The sequence below is a fragment of the Helianthus annuus genome, chromosome 10 (assembly GCF_002127325.2).
Source record: "Helianthus annuus cultivar XRQ/B chromosome 10, HanXRQr2.0-SUNRISE, whole genome shotgun sequence".
In the NCBI taxonomy this organism is placed as follows: Eukaryota; Viridiplantae; Streptophyta; class Magnoliopsida; order Asterales; family Asteraceae; genus Helianthus; species Helianthus annuus.
In genome coordinates this window covers 160,231,662-160,252,862 of record NC_035442.2, presented here as the reverse complement: position 1 = coordinate 160,252,862, position 21,201 = coordinate 160,231,662, and the positions used below count along the sequence as shown (strand labels likewise).

The 21,201-nt window shown below is 40.7% G+C and overlaps 1 protein-coding gene and 1 long non-coding RNA gene across 2 annotated transcripts; both read left to right on the top strand.

The window, feature by feature from the left end:
• Positions 1-2,341: 2,341 nt before the first annotated feature.
• Positions 2,342-3,760, top strand: LOC110883052. The gene has a single exon (XM_022130915.1). It carries the CDS (start codon positions 2,342-2,344, stop codon positions 3,758-3,760), a length of 1,419 nt encoding a protein of 472 aa, XP_021986607.1.
• A 3,310-nt stretch (positions 3,761-7,070) lies between these two features.
• On the top strand, positions 7,071-8,501 carry LOC110883142. Its single transcript, XR_002560384.2, has 3 exons — positions 7,071-7,187; positions 7,651-7,703; positions 8,237-8,501. It is a non-coding gene; the product is annotated as an uncharacterized LOC110883142 (long non-coding RNA).
• The last annotated feature ends 12,700 nt before the right edge of the window (positions 8,502-21,201 follow it).

The following is a 21,201-nucleotide window of genomic DNA, read 5'->3' as shown; positions in this document are numbered from 1 at the left end:
ATATCCAACCATGATAATGACTAGTTAGGTGTACCATTACCTAACCTAGGATTATGTAATTGTGTCAGGACCTTGAGACATAACCCAGTCGTACTAGCGGCAGTTAAGCAATTGCTAATCAGTTGAGTCATCATACTTGTCTTTTAAACTGTGATAGTATACTCGTCCATAACCGGTAATAATGAGAATGCTGCAGTATGCATGTGTCAGTAGGGGTATATGGGATCCTATTATGCTTAATGAGGTGTGTCACTCTGGGAAGGGTAATAAGGTGTTGTACCCACAGGCACTTCGTGCTTATAAGGTCCAGCGACACACACTCATACCTATGTGACGGCCGTAGGGGGACACAGCTGGAGGACCAGTATGTCTCTTGTACGGTGGTTTGTGACAAGTCAAATGTGACCTATAAGGTTCAATGAGGCCCAACCTGATTATAATGTGGTCACATGCCCATATTGTGTATGCATATAATGTAAACTGTAGCCTGTCTTTATAAAAATTGTATAGTATGAGCTCACCAGTATATATCTGACGTCGTTTTGAGTATACTTATCTTAGGTGAGTCATGAGGAAAGCTATAGGAACTACTTGACAGTTGTGGAGTTTTAGAAGATCAAGGAGTTCTTAGTTGCCAAAAGTTTGTAAATAAATAAAGTGTTGTACTCAGACTATTATAAGTTTTAATGAAAGTTTAGTTTGTTTCCGCTGTAAGTGAATCAATTGTGCACAATCATCCGGGTTACGGGGTGGGTGTTACACCTTGGAAAGATAAAATAAATGTGTTTCTTAGAACGATAAATAATTGTGATTCTTTGGTTTTATAAAAGCAAATTTGCGTCGGTCATCCTGTACCCAGATACATATTTGTGCTCCAAACCTTCAATCATATAAACAACTACTAAAACTCAGGCTTTTCTCAAGTTAACAAAGCCGACTTCATCAATCATTTGACTGTTAGGTGTTCGATATAACCTTAGACCACAGAATTTAACAATATATTATATCTTTATATATTTTTTAACTTGAATTTGTGACTTGATTGTGTTGAGTTTAACTTTTGATGGGATCGGTGATGAGTTTTGATGAACTTGAGAAGTAGGTTGACTTTTGGTGCTGTTTATTCCATAAATTTCAATTAGTATATGATATATGGTGCTAAAACGAAAGGATTATGATTTAATTAGGGTGATAACTAACCTTTTTAAAATGTTGATTGTTAATGTAGGTAAAACTCCGCTATAGGCGATTTGGAGATATGGAGCGAGCACGTGTTCAAGCCTTATTATACCAAGCGTTTCCGCTAGTTTATATGCATACTTTTGGGTCCATGTCTTGTTACTTTGTTAAATTTTGTTAGAAGTCTTACACTTGAAAACTTGTTGTTTGTTTGGGGTAGTTTAATGCTAATAGGGTCGTAGGTGAATGTTGTCTGTTATGTCAAAAACAGGGGATATGTCCGTTTTACGAACGGGTCATGCCCAAATTTTGTAAAAATTCCTATTATGTGTCAAAGTTGGTATTTTGTTGTCCGAAAAAATTATTCTTTTGTAAGTAATCTAACTTTATCGAAAAGCGGACCTTACAAGTTGGTATCAGAGCCAAGGTTTGAGGGATTCGGGCAAGAGTCTTAGTGCTCGAACTCAAACCGATGGCTCTTGAAATGTGCTCGCTCCAAGATCGCCAATGAGGTAAGATTTTAGATAATTGTCTAATATGAGCATGCCTAATGCGTTACGGTCTAAGATTTAAGGTCGAGTATGTTAAGAAGCGTTAATGCGGGTAAAAATAAGAAGACCCTGAACCGGGAAGCTGAAAACGGACCCAAAAAGCAGTCGGAACAGCTGAAAACAAGTCTGCAGCGTTTCAGCAAAGGAGAGGCCGTCGCCGACGGGCCTCTGGCCGTCGCCGACGCCCCCTGGTTGTCGACGCTCTAATTGTCTACCTACGGGCAAAGTGGCCGACGCCACATTTTGGAAGCCCGTCGCCCACGGGGCATGATACCGTCGCCGACGGGTAGTGGAAAGTGGTTCCGCTGGAAATTTTTATTTTTGTTTCCTTGAATGCTTTGAGTTTCCAAACGGTCTAGAGGCCTATTATAAGCTCGCTTAGGGTCCATACAAGGCTTAAAATGATTATGTATCCCCGACTAGTGGTTACGATAGAAGGAAGTGTACAAAGAAATCGAAAGAAATGTGTCGAAAAGCATGAATGAAGAATAAAAGTTTTAAAGACGAGTAAAGTTTAAAATGTAAGGGTGTAAATGAAATAACACGGATTAAAGTATCATGATGTAATGAAAGTTGAGAATTTCACTAAACATAAACATGATCATGTGTAGATGGCTGATGCAAGAAACGTTAATGATGATAATGATGATGAGATAGCTAGACAAGAAGCATTTAATAGCAAAGTCGAAGAAGTGGCGGAAGGAGTTATGCAAGCTAACCTTCCCCGCTTGGCTCAAGAAGTAGAAAGCCGAGTTTTGGGAGTCGTGGATGCTATGATGACTAGTAAGATCGAGGAATTGAAAGAACTAATCGAGGGGTCTAAGGGCAAAAGCAAAGAACGACGGTGCACATATAAAGATTTTATGGCATGTCATCCGACGACGTATGACGGTAAAATCGATCCAATCGAATGTCAAAGATGGATCTCGAATATAGAGGCGGTGTTCATACGAAGTCGGTGCGATAAGGAAGATCAAGTAATGTTCGCTACCGGTCTACTAACCCATCAGGCAAAAGATTGGTGGGATGCGCACAGTAAGGAAGTAGGCGAAGATAGACTTCAAACTATAACTTGGCAAGAGTTTATGGAGCCCTTCATGAGATATCATTGTCCTCAGTCGGCTATCGACAAGATTCAGGAGGATTTCTTACGCCTCCGGCAGAAAAATGAGTCGGTAAATGAAATATCAAACGCTTTCTTGGATAAGATGAAGTTCTGTGGGGAATTGGTAACAACCGAGAGAATGAAGATAAATCGTTTCTATGGCGTGTTAAAGGCAGAAATTAGAGAGTTCATCACTCCTTCAAAATGTGAAACCCTCGATGAGCTCATTAATTTAGCACGGGATAGGGAGATCGAAATTAAGAGGCAAGAAGAACGAGGTGAGAAGAGACTAAGTGAAAAGGGTGCAAGTTTTAGCCCATCTAAAAAGGGGAAGTTTCAGGATCAAGGAAGGAAGGGTAAGTCGAAAGGTGGAATTACTCCATGCAAGACTTGTGGGAAGCTCCATACCGGAGAGTGTTTGTTAGGCAAAAAGGGGTGCTTCAAATGCGGTAAGGAGGGACATTCGTCTTATCAATGCCCGAACAACCCGAAGACTTGTTTCAACTGTTTCGAAAAGGGGCATATCAAATCGGAATGCCCGAAGCTTCAGCAAGAGTCAAAGAAAGAAGATAAGAAGCAAGAGGGTTCTAGGGCGAAAGGGAGAATGTTTCAAATCACATCTGAAGAAGCAAAATCCCAGCCGAATGTGGTCTCATGTATCTTTCTAATAAACTCCATACCGGTTTATGTTTTATTCGATACTGGAGCCACTATGTCATTTATTTCGAGTGAAATTGTACAACATCCATCATTTAAGACTGAACGAATGCCAATGCCCCTAGAAGTAGAAATAGCCGATAGTAAGGTCTATATGTTACATGAGATTTCTAGAAATTGCAAATTCACCATAGAAGATGAGGAATTCAATATTGACCTTATACCCATGGTTTTGGGGGAATTTAAAATGATAGTGGGAATGGATTAGCTGGCGCGACACCATGTAGAAATTAATTGTGAAAATAAGACCATGCTTGTCCACACTCCAAGTGGAAGGCAACTGAGTATTCAAGGAGAAAGAAATGTGGAAACCAAATTGTGCACCCTTGTCCAAGCTTTCAAATACGTACTTAACGGGAATAGTGCATACCTAGCTTATGTAATAGATACCCGACAAACCCTCCCGAGGTTTGAAGACGTTGAAGTCGTGAATGAATTTCCGGATGTGTTTCCGGAGGAATTGCCGGGACTTCCTCCCGAGCGAGAAATAGAATTTCGTATCGAATTGAATCCGGGTGCGAAGCCGGTTGCAAAGGCCCCCTATAGGTTGGCTCCCACCGAAATGCGCGAATTAATGACACAACTACAAGATCTTCTAGATAAGGGCTTCATACGCCCGAGTGTGTCACCTTGGGGAGCACCTGTCTTATTTGTTAAGAAGAAAGACGGGTCGATGCGCATGTGTATCGACTATAGAGAGCTAAAAGCTGACCATAAAGAACCGCTACCCTTTACCTAGAATTGACGACCTTTTTGATCAATTACAAGGGGCGAGTTGGTTCTCCAAGATAGACCTACGTTCAGGGTATCATCAGGTTAGAGTACGAGGAGAAGATATTCCAAAGACCGCGTTCAGAACCCGTTATGGGCACTATGAATTTCTAGTTATGTCTCTTGGATTAACGAATGCGCCGGCTGCATTTATGGATCTTATGAACCGGGTGTGCCGACCCATGTTAGACAAATCGGTAATCGTGTTCATAGATGATATCTTAGTCTATTCGCGAAGCAAAGCTGAGCATGCAAAGCACTTGCGTGAAGTACTTGAAGTTCTCCGCAAGGAGAAACTTTACGCGAAATTCTCAAAATGCGCCTTTTGGCTCAAAGAAGTGCAGTTTCTGGGGCATGTAATCAACTCGGAAGGTGTGTTAGTAGATCCGTTAAAGATCGATGCTGTAATGAAGTGGGTTTCTCCGAAGAACCCGACCGAAATAAGAAGTTTTCTGGGCCTCGCTGGATACTATAGACGGTTCATACAGGATTTTTCAAAAATAGCCTTACCCTTAACAAAACTGACGAGGAAGAAAGAGAAGTTTGTGTGGGGTAAACAACAGGAGGAGGCCTTTCAAACATTAAAAGAAAAACTATCACGTCCGCCGGTCTTGACATTACCGGATGGGACTGAGGACCTGGTGGTCTATTCAGACGCTTCGCACCAGGGACTAGGCTGCGTTTTGATGCAAAGGGGAAAGGTTATCGCTTACGCTTCACGACAATTGAAGCCACATGAAGTGAACTACCCAACCCACGATCTAGAATTGGCAGCGGTAGTATTCGCCCTAAAGATATGGAGGCATTATCTTTATGGCACGAGATGCACAATTTATTCAGATCACAAAAGCCTCAAGTATTTCTTCGAGCAGAGAGACTTAAACATGAGGCAACGGAGATGGCTGGAACTTATTAAATATTACGATTGTGATATCCTATATCACCCGGGAAAAGCAAATGTGGTGGCCGATGCGTTAAGTCGAAGAGAATATCCACCTCCCATCCAAGTGAAGTCCATGAAGATGGTTGTTACGCCCCGTTTATTTGATATGATAAGAAATTCCCAAATAAAGGCTCTCGGAGCGGAAGCTTTAAAGAAGGAAAGACTAAAAGGTGTGGATGATAAGCTAGAAGAAAATTCGACCGGACTCAAAGTAAGGTTCGGCCGAATTTGGATACCTCGTTTCTGTGAAGTCAAGGCAGCGCTACTTGAAGAAGCACACAAATCCCGATACTCGGTTCACCCCGGGGCTTCTAAAATGTATCAAGACTTGAAAACCAATTACTGGTGGCCGGGTATGAAACGTGATATTCTTAAGTATGTCAAGAAATGCCTGACTTGTTCCCAAGTAAAAGCTGAACATCAAAAACCATACGGGGAATTACAACCTTTGGAAATTCCGGTATGGAAATGGGAGGAACTAACAATGGACATGGTAACCAAACTTCCTAGAACAAAAGGGGGGCATGATACAATATGGGTAATCGTAGATCGACTTACGAAAAGCGCACACTTTCTACCCATCAAAGAAGCTTATTCTTCCGAGAAGATGGCAGAGATTTATATGAATGAGATCATATCCCGACACGGCGTGCCTGTGTCAATCGTCTCGGATAGGGATACTAGATTTGCTTCTCGCTACTGGCAAAAGTTTCATGAGAGTATGGGTACGAGGTTACACATAAGCACTGCATACCACCCTCAAACTGACGGCCAGTCGGAAAGAACCATTCAAACACTTGTCGATATGTTGAGAGCGTGTGTCTTAGACTTTGGGGGAAATTGGGATGACCACTTGCCACTAGTGGAGTTTTCTTATAATAATAGTTACCATAGTGGAATTCGAATGGCACCTTACGAACTGCTTTATGGGAGGAAATGTAGGACCCCGGTGTGTTGGGGTTAAGTGGGACAAAGAGAAATTGCTCCAGTTGACTTGATATCATTAACAAATAAAAAGATTGAATTGGTTAGAGCTCGACTGAAAGCAGCCCAGGACCGACAAAAAGCTTATGCGGACAAAAGGAGGCGTCCTATCGAATTTCAGGTCGGAGATTATGTTCTATTGAAAGTGTCGCCATGGAAAGGTATAATCCGTTTTCGAAAACGGGGTAAGTTAGGCCCTCGGTATATCGGGCCGTTTAAAATCTTGGCTCGAGTTGGGAGGGTTGCATATCGATTAGAACTACCACCTACTCTGAATGGAATCCACAATACCTTCCATGTATCACAGTTGAGAAAGTGTCATGCGGATGAAACAACATTAGTACCCCTCGATGATATTGAGTTGGACGAAGGATTGAACTATGTTGAAAGACCCATAGCCATTAAAGACTCCAAGGTGAAGAATCTCCGCAACAAAGCCGTTAGACAAGTGTTGGTACAATGGCAACACCGAAAGGGTTCGGATCTTACATGGGAAGCAGAAGATGAAATGAGGAAAAACTATCCTTTTCTTTTCGGTATGTCAATATTTAAATTTGATATGTGTTCAGGTTTCGGGGACGAAACCTCTTTTAAGGAGGGTAGACTTGTAACATCCCAAAAATGATAAATAATAAATAAGGGAATTAGCTTGGTTAATGAAAGACATGATATGATGATAACTAGTTAAATAAAAGGCTAAAGTTAAAAGCTATCTCATAGTGGAAGGGCTAATTTTGTAACTAGTGAATATAATGGGTTAATTGGGAAATAAACAAAAGAAAAACACAAACACTGGTGTGTTCGTGCGAGCCAGGGAAGGAAGAAAAGGGGAGCCAAGAACCCTAACTACTAGATGTCAAGAAATTGGAGCCTAAATCTCAAGAAAATTCGATGCATGAGCCCCTTATACGAAAATCTAACCCTAACTAGTGAAGTGGTGAGTTTAATTTCCTGAAATTATGATTTGTAGAAGGAAGGGTTAAACCCAATCTCGAATTTTTGTGTTAAACATGATAAATGTAAGTTAGAATTCCTTTTTAGAACAAGAATCATGCTTGGTTTTAGGTTGTATGAAAGGTGTAGTGAAAACCCACTTTGTAAAGATTATGTTACTAATAGGAAGTTCATAATGATTATGATCATGTGTTAGTTGATATGTGAAATTGTTTGTGATGCCTGAATGCTAGATAAACTGATTTAGGATGAAAATCTATGTGAATTCAAAGGAAGGTGATTCTTGTGTTGTGATGAACTAGTAGGAACATGCTTAATATACTTGTACCTTGTACCTTAAATATGATGCCTACCAAGTGTTCGATGAAATGCCTAAAAGAAGAATGTATATGAAAATAGTAGAATGAATTGATAAACTAAATGAAAGAATGAATGTTCTAATGTAGGCGTAAAGGAAGAAGGTACAAGCACCAAGAAACGGAAGGAGCGCAAGATCGAGGTAAGTTCGTTGCATACAAATCCTTGTCATATTCTCTTTTATTTAAATTTGATATAGAATTATCCTTGTATAACAAACGTGGCAAATAGCGAGTAAATGACAAATCCTTGTGGATTTGGGTATGCTAACGAAAGTTGTGTTAAGTTATGCATTTTGACCGATTGAAATTAAATCGTGTCAAGTAAAGATGAACGCCATCCGTTATAACGGATAGCTTTGAATGCCATAATGATGTGAAAGTTATAATCCGTTATACGGATAGAACAAAGAGTAATGTTGAAAGCAAATAACCCAATTAAACGGGTTGAATGTGTATGCTTAACTCTCAATGAGAATGTTTATGCTAAACCCAATTAAACGGGTCGAATGTGTATGCTTAACTCTCAATGAGAGTGTTTATGCCTAACCCAACTATTTGGGTAGTCGAATGCGTAAAAGTAAGAATGTTTTTGTATGGATAAAGCTAAAACGAAAGGATTATGATTTAATTAGGGTGATAACTAACCTTTTTAAAATGTTGATTGTTAATGTAGGTAAAACTCCGCTATAGGCGATTTGGAGATATGGAGCGAGCACGTGTTCAAGCCTTATTATACCAAGCGTTTCCGCTAGTTTATATGCATACTTTTGGGTCCATGTCTTGTTACTTTGTTAAATTTTGTTAGAAGTCTTACACTTGAAAACTTGTTGTTTGTTTGGGGTAGTTTAATGCTAATAGGGTCGTAGGTGAATGTTGTCTGTTATGTCAAAAACAGGGGATATGTCCGTTTTACGAACGGGTCATGCCCAAATTTTGTAAAAATTTCTATTATGTGTCAAAGTTGGTATTTTGTTGTCCGAAAAAATTATTCTTTTGTAAGTAATCTAACTTTATCGAAAAGCGGACCTTACAGTTTTGCCCGTTCCCAGTGCTCCTATCAAAACACTGGGCATGACTGGGTCATTAGTTCACAACCGTCCTCCCCGGTACGGTGTGAGGGTGCCAAACCTAAGTAGCGCTACCAACTAATACCCCGCTACCTCCCCGGTAACAAAAGATGGGACTTAAGAATGATAGGGTGAGATTATTATCCAACATCCCAGTTTTACCCAAAAGACTTATCCCTCCCCGGGATACCCACTGACTGTCCCAACCACCGGGACGCATGCTCAAATGTAATGAACTCACCTTAGGTTTGCTCGGTAAGAATAGGTATTCGTTTACGTTCACAGTTGGTTAGTTAATCCCTATTGTGGTTACCAAAGTTAGTCAATTTCATGTACACGTAAAATATGTGTTCCTTGCATTTATCATACAGGTTACAGATAACAACACTTATGTTAGTTCATAGATCATAGCAAGCAGTTGAGTCTCACAATACAAGTTCTTATCAAACCATATCACAAGTGGTTTAGTTCACAATTACTTTTAGCATTATGGCACATCATAACTTATTCACATAACAGAATGGCACTAGAGATTTTGGGTCACATATTCAACACATATTATCTATAATATCCAACTTAAGATTATGGTTCTTATAACCTCTCAGCCCGCCTAGGTCCGGTTTACTATATGTGGCCCCAAACTAAAAACCTATGTCCAAACTATATGTGATTTGACCCGTGTTTAGGCTGGCCCAATACACTAAACAGCTTCATGTTTTTAAACCACATCCATAATACACCAGCCCACTTAACCCGTGCAACCCAATTCCCACCCGAGAATTATTAGCCGGCCTGCGGCCCAAATCACACATAAATCCCAATGTAACCATCAAACGAACCATGTGATCCAGCGTGTGGGTATGTGGCCCAGATGCTGTTGGGGTGGGCCTGTTGTTCGTTGGTCCGATTGATGGTATGAAGCCCAATTCTTGATCAGTTTACATGCAGCCCAAGTTGAGTATGTGACATGAGATCCCACTTTAAATGTTCCAGTTTTATTTATGTGGCCCAACTTTCACATAACCCAAACAATAAGTGATTTAATGTTGTTACCCAGTCCAAAAGCCTAATCCTTGAGCCCAGCCCGCTGTGGATATGCGACTGTTTTCCTGAACACCCATAGCCCAACATCAGTGTTTACATATTTTCTGGTGTAACCGGAACCCAATCCATCCTAATATAAATTTCAAGATCATGTTCCTACTCACATAATAACATCATTTATTTGCACCGATGCGATTCTGATCCGTTTCATCCTACATAGTTAATACTAACATGGACCCTAATCCGTTTATTAAACACTCATACGTAATCAAAGAAATTATTAAGAAGCCGTCATCACAGAATCCATATCCGCATGATTTTCATAAGCAATAACTCACACAAGACACAATCAACTAGCATATTCAATATCATGCATCCTAAACATTAATTAATCATGCAAGAACATAACATAATTTTCCTCACGTTTAAGATCAATCACATAACACGCATAAACACAATAATCAATTTAAAATATAAACATGTATTTACTAACCCACAAGATTCGATCAATAGGCTGATGTCTTCGAGGGGAAAAGATGGTGTCGAGCAATGAAGGAGGGGAAAAGTAATGAGGGGTAATGCTTTAGGGTTTTGTACTTTTGAGTTTTGGCTAATTAAGAAGTTACGTGCAATCATATAATCTGTATACTAATAGATATTTAGATATAGGTATTTGGAGCGGTTCCTATTAGGCCGATATGGGCTCAAGCCCAAGTAAATTCAACTATCACAATAAGAGGTAATTGATTATCATAGTGAGCCGATTTTTAAACTAACTGAATTCTAATGGTGTGGCCCAATACTATTGCAGCCCAAAAACATAATTATACAGTTACACACGAGCACGTAAAGTAAAATAAAACACTTGAAAGAGGAATAACGAGGAGTTAAGATCACGAGATTTAAAAGTTACAAACCTTGAAAGTTCGGGTTGTACACATCCGAAAGGACCCATCCTTCTTCTTCACAAACAGTACTGGGGCTCCATAAGGCGAAGAGCTAGGTCGGATAAAACCACTATCCAACAGCTCTTGGAGTTGATTCGACAACTCCTGTAACTCTCCTGGCGCAAGACGATAAGGAGCACGAGCAATTGGGGCTGCTCCTGGCATGAGGTCGATCTGAAATTCCACCTGACGATGTGGAGGTAAACCAGGGAGTTCTTCAGGAAACACATCAGGAAACTCACGAACAACTGGAAGGTCCTCGATCCTTCTCTCATCAGACTTCGAATCGGTGACAAGAGCTAAAATAGCAGGGTAGCCCTTACGCAAACACTTCTGAGCCTTCATCGCTGAAATAACGCTAAACGTGGCACCACTACGATGACCCTGAAATGATAAGGATTCTCCGCTAGGGAGAGGAATACGCACGATTTTCTCCTTGCAGAGAATTTCCGCCTGATGCTTGGACAACCAGTCCATGCCAATAACCACATCAAAACTTCCAAGAGTAACAGGGAGTAGGTCAATGTCGAACACTTGACCCATGAGATCGAGTTTGCACCCAATGAGAACATGTGAAGCTTCGATTATTTTACCATCAGCTAGTTCTACTATATGTTTAGTGACAAGAGGTGTAGGACTAAATCCTAAACGACTACTGAACCCCAAAGATACGTAACTCCAATCGGCACCAGAGTCGAATAAAACAGAAGCAAATATATCGTTTATCGAAAACGTACAAGTCACTACGTTGCCATCGTTCCTAGCCTCCCAGCTCCAATAGTAAACATTCGCCCACGCGCACCGTTTCCCCTATTGTTCCCATTGTTGTTCCCAGTGTTATTATTGTTATTACCCGCATTATGATTCAACTGAAGGCAGTCTCGCTTGATGTGACCCTCGGCTCCACACTGAAAACAACCCTTACGGTTACCCTGATTCTGCTGAGGCTGCTGTCTATCCTGCTGCTGTGGCTGCTGCTGTTGATTCAGAAGTGAAACCCTACAATCCTTGGCCATATGCTCCGCTTTGTTGCACCTGTGACATACTCGAGTACACTGCCCCCGATGATGATAGTTGCACTTATTGCACTTTGGTAGTTTCCCCGCATAAGAACCCTGACCCGAGCTGTTGACCTGACTTTGATTAACGGATGACGACTGGCTGAAACTACGATTATTGCTATTGTCATGCCTTTTCTGAGATTGACTTGCACTGGTTTTTTTGTCAGTATCGTTCCACTTGCGCTTGTTATCACTGGCAGGTGTGGTAGCTGTAGCAGTCGAGGTAGTAGCAGAAACACGTGGTGGCGAGTTGCCACGTTCGACCTCCTGGTCAGTAATCTTATGTGCCAAACGGACGATACGGGGCAGATTGTCTAGGTTTGCAGCAGTAACGTACCCCTTAACAGCTGGCGCCAAGCCCTTGAGATACAACTCAATTCGCCGATGTGGGGGTCGAGACAGATTAGGGCACAAAGTTGCTAAATCATTAGACCTCCTCGTGAATGCTTCAATCTCAGATCCCTCCATTTTCAGATTGCAGTACTCGTTCTCCAATTTCTGAACCTCATCACGAGGACAATACTCCTATCTCATCAATTCCTTAAAGTCTTCCCAAGTGGTGGCATTTGCTATTTCGATACCCAACATCTGAACCTGGGTATTCCACCATGTCACGGCACCATCCTCGAGTGTGCCTGTAGCATACTTCACCCTGTCCCCAGCAGGACAGTTACACATTGCAAATACCGCTTCTGCCTTCTCAAACCATTGCAGAAGTCCTACAGCCCCTTCAGTCCCACTGAAGGTCTGTGGCTTACAATCCATGAACATCTTGAACGTACAAGCAGGTGGAGCAGGTGGATTGTTTTGATTCGCAGGTTAACCTAAAACGAAAGAACGTACAATGCACAGGTAAGATTCGAGCATACGACACAAGGATAGAAAGTAATTGGCACATATCGTACCAGTCTGGTAAGCTGCTAGGGCTTCAACTACACGAGTGTTGATCAAGTTGGTTAATTTGGCCTGCGTCATAGCAATGTGGCCACGTCCACCACCTCGGCCTCCTCCACGTCCACTCATGATTCTATACAAGAAAAGGGAGGATTTAAGGGCAAGTTCAAGTAGGAGTCAAGCATTACTATGATCTCCCATAGACTACTGAGTTCTAACATAATGTCATTTAACAGAGCGGAACCCCTTTTGCACTCGTCAAGTTTCACTGGGATTCACATGCACGCCACATTATTATTATGTGTGCACCCATAATAATAATCCAATTTGCATGTTTATCTCAGCTCCTCTCAATTCGTGTTAAAAGGTTCCCCAAATTTGAGCAATAAGACATACGACATCATAATACAGATCATGAAAGTTCAAGAAGCGTCACACTCTCAAAACACGTAACATGGGTTGGTAACAAAGGAACTCATACTGTAGTGCCAAGTGTGCATTCACGTGTAATATCATTCATAAGCAAACACAAGATATGCTATGCAATAGTAAACAAGAAACGAACCTTGCAGTCTGGAGCTGAGTGTCATGGTCGATTTCGGATCTGTTCGGTTATAGTCTGGTTTTATGAAAACGTTTTAAAACCAAGTTCACTATAACCAGTGGCTCTGATACCAAACTGTCACACCCCCAAAATACCACCTAGGGAGTGACCCTGATAGGCGTGTGACGTACCAATAATGAACCACTAATTACATTGAACCCATACAAGTTTCTAAATAAAGTTCTCAATCATTTACAAAATACCATCAACAAGTTTAAATAAAAACCAATATGTTCAGCGGAAGCAATAATAAAACAAAGTCAAATTGTTTAAAACCAATGTATAGTATCAAGAATCCAATCACGTAAATCCCTCCAATCAACCCATGACCACTCCTGCTACTCCAGACAGCAAGTTCACAAATCCAAGATACCTAACGACCTGCGAGCATGTAACAAGTGTGTCAGACAACGCTGGTGAGTTCATAGTTTTACGAAAACGTTGGTTACCAAGTGTTTAGTTAATCCATTGAATTTAAATTCAAAAGTAATGTTGATAATATCTCGATACTGAACAAGACGGCTCCTGATGTATGTTTTGCCCATTCCCCAGTGCTCCTATCAAAACACTGGGCATGACTGGGTCATTAGTTCACAACCGTCCTCCCCGGTACGGTGTGAGGGTGCCAAACCTAAGTAGCGCTACCAACTAATACCCCGCTACCTCCCCGGTAACAAAAGATGGGACTTAAGAATGATAGGGTGAGATTATTATCCAACATCCAAGTTTTACCCAAAAGACTTATCCCTCCCCGGGATACCCACTGACTGTCCCAACCACCGGGACGCACGCTCAAAAGTAATGAACTCACCTTAGGTTTGCTCGGTAAGAATAGGTATTCGTTTACGTTCACAGTTGGTTAATTAATCCCTATTGTGGTTACCAGAGTTAGTCAATTTCATGTACACGTAAAATATGTGTTCCTTGCATTTATCATACAGGTTACAGATAACAGCACTTATGTTATTTCACATATCATAGCAATCAGTTGAGTCTCACAATACAAGTTCTTATCAAACTATATCACAAGTGGTTTAGTTCACAATTACTTTTAGCATTATGACACATCATAAATTATTCACATAACAGAATGGCACTAGAGACTTTGGCTCACATATTCAACACATATTATCTATAATATCCAACTTATGATTATGGTTCTTATAACCTCTCGGCCCGCCTAGGTCCGGTTTACTATCCGTGGCCCCAAACTAAGAACCTATGTCCAAACTATATGTGATTTGACCCGTGTTTAGGCTGGCCCAATACACTAAACAGCTTCATGTTTTTAAACCACATCCATAAGTCACCAGCCCACTTAACCCGTGCGACCCAATTCCCACCCGAGAATTATTAGCCGGCCTGCGGACCAACTCACACATAAAGCCCAATGTAACCATCAAACGAACCATGTGATCCAGCGTGTGGGTATGTGGCCCAGATGATGTTGGGGTGGGCCTGTTATTCGTTGGTCTGATTAATGGTATGAAGCCCAATTCTTGATCAGTTTACATGCAGCCCAAGTTGAGTATGTGACATGTGATCCCACTTTAAATGTTCCAGTTTTATTTATGTGGCCCAACTTTCACATAACCCAAACAATAAGTGGTTTAATGTTGTTACCCAGTCCAAAAGCCTAATCCCTGAGCCCAGCCCGCTGTGGATATGTGACTGTTCCCCCGAACACCCATAGCCCAACATCAGTGTTTACATATTTTCTGGTGTCACCGGAACCCAATCAATCCTAATATAAATTTCAAGATCATGTTCCTACTCACATAATAACATCATTTATTTGCACCGATGCGATTCTGATCCGTTTCATCCTACATAGTTAATACTAACATGGACCCTAATCCGTTTATTAAACACTCATACGCAATCAAAGAAATTATTAAGAAGTCGTCATCACAGAATCCATATCCGCATGATTTTCATAAGCAATAACTCACACAAGACACAATCAACTAGCATATTCAATATCATGCATCCTAAACATTAATTAATCATGCAAGAACATAACATAATTTTCCTCACGTTTAAGATCAATCACATAACATGCATAAACACAATAATCAATTTAAAATATAAACATGTATTTACTAACCCACAAGATTCGATCAATAGGCTGATGTCTTCGAGGGGAAAAGCTAGTGTCGAGCAATGAAGGAGGGGAAAAGTAATGAGGGGTAATGCTTTGCTTTAGGGTTTTGTACTTTTGAGTTTTGGCTAATTAAGAAGTTACGTGCAATCATATAATATGTATACTAATAGATATATAGATATAGGTATTTGGAGCGGTTCCTATTTGGCCGATATGGGCTCAAGCCCAAGTAAATTGAACTATCACAATAAGAGGTAATTGATTATCATAGTGGGCCGATTTTTAAACTAACTGAATTCTAATGGTGTGGCCCAATACTATTGCAGCCCAAAACATAATTATACAGTTACACACGAGCACGGAACGTAAAATAAAACACTTGAAAGAGGAATAACGAGGAGTTAAGATCACGAGATTTAAAAGTTACAAACCTTGAAAGTTCGGGTTGTCAGGTGAACATGCAACTTGATTGTGTTGACTTTTAACTTTTTGAGGAAATTGAGAACTAGGTTGACTTTTGGTGTTTGATTGGGTTGTTTACTCTTTCGGTTGTTGTTTGTTTCATGAATTTTGATTAGGTTATGATATAGACGATGCTCGATGATTTATGTTCATTTCTACATGCATTTTCATGTAGATCGATGATTTTGGTTGAATATTTAGAACATGATCAAATAAATATGAAGACTCTTACATGCTATCACATAATAGTGCTTTCAAGTGACCAGGATCTTATCATTTCGTATTGCAAAATCAAGTCTGGATCTAAGGATCTCTAACACAAGGAAATGGTAAACTCCCAACACATTTTGAAACATAATTTTTTTTGGGAAAGTATATAAGTTGTTTAAGTTGTTTGCTCAATATAAAAAAAAACAGAGAAAGTTTTGATGTTGATTTTGATTAGGTCCATAAGGTTATTTTGGATTCTTTGAAATCTTTCTTGAATGGTGATTAAGATAACTTAGACCAATAGTTAAAAGCTAAACTTTATGTTAAAAGTTGCAATTTCATCATGCTCTACTGAAACCAAAAAAGAGGTTTTATCACAGTTTTATAGTAAGTGGTAATTGCATAAAATGATAACTTTGTTTCAATTTTTTGTTGTGACCGTGAGAACCCATTACCAGTATATTCACAGACCCACCAATACCATGCTACCCAATGGGGTCAAGTCAAACGTAACTTACGTTGGCATGTGACCTTCAAAGGGGTTATCGGAAAAATACCAGTCGAAACTATATTCACTTACCACTTTGTCACCTCTTGAAGGATACTTTGTTTTTCTCTTTGTCGTGTAATTAGGGTTGAGTGTTCATGCAATCCTGTTCGATACTTTGTTATCGCATCAGCAAAAAGATTTGGGGATGGATAACAATAGTCATTTAAATGTAAGCTCAAATGGAAAGAATTTCTCAGTCAAACAACGTAGAAGCAATGTTTCAACAAGAATGAGTGCATAAGTGCAGTGGGCTTGAAGCGGATGCTTAATCAGGTGGAATGGGAAGTGGCATACAGAACACAAGTAGAGGCTTTTATTAATTTACAAAGGTTGATCAAACAACGTAGAAGCAATCTTTGGTGTGTAATGGGAAGTGACATACTGATTAAGTATTCTTTTAATTTTATTTGTATAATGTTGCTTTTTTAATATTCACTTAGCATTTTCTGTAACTTATATTCATTGGTGTTAAATAATATAATTCAATTCTTCTTGACAAAAATACAATTAATTACAATATTCTTTCATGGTTGAGTTTAGTATTTTAAGAGGAAGTCATAATTTGAAAGATCCATTTGTAGTTTTGTCCAAATCCGTAAATGCGGTTTTGTGAATTCGGATATTTTTTAAGGGTGTACATATTCACACACCTTATTCCCTAAATCCACACCCTTGTAGACGCCTCGTATAGCCCTATACGAGGCGTCTAGGTTTGCTTTTCCCGACCAGCTTCTGCACCTCGTACAACGTCACATCAGTCAACTTATACGGGGAGTCTAGCCCTGTACGAGGGGTCAATACGAAGGTACTTAGACGCCTCGTATAGGTCTATACGAGGCGTCTTGGACTGACCGATTTGACTATGATGCCCGACATGACTTAAAGGCATACGGGGAGTAAAGACCTATACGAGGCGTCTTTAGCTCACATAAAATGCAACCTACAGTGCGTTCTTGGTCCACATCCGAGCATTCAACAAACAAACACTCACATTCTGTTTCTTCTTTTATTTGTCTTTGCGTTATTATCATCCCGGAGTGTTGAAATGTCACAATATTGGGACGGCAACTATATCTTCGGGCAGTATTCTAGCGAAAAGTGGGGGCACGAAAGCGTTCCGGTAACAGTTATTAGCGTAAATGTTTTAATTACTTGTTGTTTTAGTTTATTATTTACTAATGATGATACGGTTGTCTATTTTGGAGGAGTCTGGCGTTCCCGATTCTAATGAGCAAGAGGAGGTTGTGTCTAGTATACAAGGAAAACAAAACAGCCCGTTTCTAGATTTGAACAAGCATCCTCCTGTTGATGAAACAGCCCCTGTAGATGACTCATACCATGCTAGTGGATACGGAGGAGACGGTGGATACGGAGGAGACGGTGGATACGGAGGAGACGGTGGATACGGAGGAGACCGTGGATACGGAGGAGACGGTGGATACGGAGGAGACAGTGGATATGGTGGATACGGTGGATACGGGGGATACGGTGGATACGGAGGAGACGGTGATCATCAGCAATTCATTTCCCCGGGCACTCCTTACGTTCATCAAAACAATTCGGACGTTGGAGGATATGGTGGTTATGGTGGATATGGTAGATATGGTGGTGAAGCACCTCCCATTCTGGACAGTCTGTACTTAAAAAAGACGGTATAAATTACTATTTTATTATTAATATTTTTATTATTATTATTTTTATTATTATTTTTATTATTATTATTATTATTATATTATTATTATCATTATTATTATTATTATTATTATTAATATTGTCGATGTTACAGGTTTTCAACTCCTTAGATGAACTAAAGAAACGGATACAAGAAATAGCAAATGCGGATGGTTTCGTTATTGTCACCCGTCGATCAAAGAAAATCGGGGGAAGAACCGGGAGGGTATGGCTTGAATGTGATCGTGGTGGTGAGCACCAGAGTACAGCAACACTTAGAAAAGCTGGAAGCAAAAAAACCGGTTGCCCGTTTTACCTGCTGGCTGTCCGAAACCACCCGTATGAAACCTGGGAGATAAAAGACGGAACAATTGAACATAACCACGAACTTTGTGAGGACCTGTCGGCCCACGCGTTTGTGCGAAGGTTTACTCCAAGCGAAATGAAACTGATCGAGCAGCTGACAGCTCAAAACATGGAGCCGCGCAAAATATTTCAAACGATAAGGAAGCAGGACCCCGACAGGTTTCATGTTCAGAAAGACGTTCAAAACGTTGTAGCGAAGATTAGAGCCGAACAAAGACAAGGATTGACTCCCATGTAGTCACTAGAAAATGTGCTGATAAACAACGACTTTATTTACGAGACACGGGAAGAACCCGGAACAGAGATCGTAACAGAGATCTTCTTTCTTCATCAGGACTCGAGAGTCATGTGGCGTGCATTCCCCCACGTCATGATGACCGATGCAACGTACAAGACAAACATATACAATATGCCCTTTATCCAGATTGTTGGTATGACGCCTACCAACAAATCGTTTATTATCGCGCATGCCGTTGTTAGTAAAGAACGGGGTGATAACTTTGTGTGGGTGCTTGAGAGGGTTAAGTCAATGTTGGATGAATGTATGGAGCCACGTGTGATTTTAACGGATAGAGACCTAGCCCTTATGGGCGCGTGTGCTAAAGTATTTCCAGACGCCTCCAGGCTTCTTTGCAGGTGGCACATACAACAGAATGTTATGAAGCACTGCAAGGGTGCCTTCACAGACGACGACTGGAAGAAATTTATGTCATTCTGGGGGACATTGATTGAGTCTCCATCCATACCCATCTACGACTACCACTTGCGCAACATGCGAAAGCGACTTGTGGAGTGCAAACGTTCTAGTAAGTTTTTCTAATAACATACGACTCACCTATGCAAATTTTATTAAATTATTTTTACTTTTTAGGAGTCTTCAAATACGTGTACGATAACTGGCTAAAAGACTATAAGGAGATGTTTGTCTTTGCGTGGACTGATAAGAGGCGCAACTTTGGTAATCGTACTAACATAGTTGAGAGCCAACATGCCAACTTAAAGAGATACGTCGAAGATAGGAGCTCGCTGGACCGTGTAGTTGGTTGTGTCCGGGATATAGTTGAGACACAGTTCGGTGAAATAAGGAAGACTTTTCGAGAAAGCATCGAAAAAACAATGAAACACCACAAACACCCGATGTTTCAACACCTACTTGGAAAAGTATCCCACAAAGCCCTTGACTTGTTGCATGGAGAGGCAATTAGGAAGCTAGATGTCTTGGAGCGCTTTAATTCATCATGTGGTTGCCAAATGTGGCACAGCTGTGGGTTGCCCTGTGCTTGTAGGATAGAAAAGTACATGCGTGAAGGTAATAATTGTTAAACGTACAACACTTGTGTGATATATTTCCTTTTTTCATTTTACTTAAACAATATTGTTTTTAACCGTGCAGAGCGTCCGATTCAACTCGAAGACATAGACGTCTTCTGGCGGAAACTTAACTTCCAAAGTTGTAAATTGATAGACGACTCCCTTGACGTGGTCGAAGAGCTAGATGTTGTTAGACAACAATTACAGTCGCACCCCCCAGCTCAGCAAAAAAGCCTGCTTTCAAAGATTAAAGCGGTGTTGACTCCAACGAAATCTACCAAGAAACCACCGGTTGTCCAACAAAATACTCGTGGCCGACCAACAACAAAGCAGGTACAAGAAAGGTTGGACGAGGCCTCTCGTATAGATGAAGAATTGAGGAGAAGCTCCTTCGGTGATGCAAACACGTGCTTTGAAGGTTCACGACAAAGTAAGTACGATAAACCTCGCCACAGCTCGTACGTTCCGTCTCAGGCCTCACAACAGTCGGTTATAAGGTCCCAAAAACCCAAAGCGACCCTAAGCCGTTCAAAGAGTTCTAAGAAGAAAGAGACACGAGATGATCACGGTTTTCCTTTAATCATTGGGGACGAGTACGTGGGAATCATCGAACGGTTTAAGTCTGACATTCCGCCAGTGTTCCATCCGTACGTCTCGTGCATACGAGATGTGATGCAGGACGGTCATTGTGGGTTTCGGTCTGTGGCTGTGGGCTTAGGGATGGATCAGAGTTCATGGGGGCTTATTAGGAGGGACCTTGTCCAAGAAATGGATCAGAACGAATCGATCTGGTTCCCAATATTTGAAGCATGGGCTCAAGGTTATTTTTACACGCATCGTCAGGGCCTAATTTGGGATTCAGTGGCCGGTTGTGGGGAGAATCACTGGATGGACATCCCCTTTGCAGGACTTCTTATTGCACAAACGTACGGTATCGGGGTGCACCTGTTAACGACAACCATGGGTGCGAGTTCCACTTACTTCCCAATACTAAGTCCTCCGGCTAATCAACAACCATTATTCATAACGCTTACACATGTTAACGAGAACCACTTCATACATGTTAAGCTGGAAGGGGATTATCCTATGCCACCAGCACACGGGCTATGGTTGACCCACCGAAGACCCCATACAGAACAATGGGAAGATATGTACTTGCCACGTCTAGAATGGTATACATCGATAATGAATCCTCGGCCAAGATCAAACCCCAGTCTTAATTACATAGATAGTTACACGGAAGAATGATTTTTGTAATTAATAGTATTTTATTGTAATTAATAGAATTTTATTGTAATTAATAGTATTTTATTGTAATTAATAGTATTTTTTTGTAATTAATAGTAT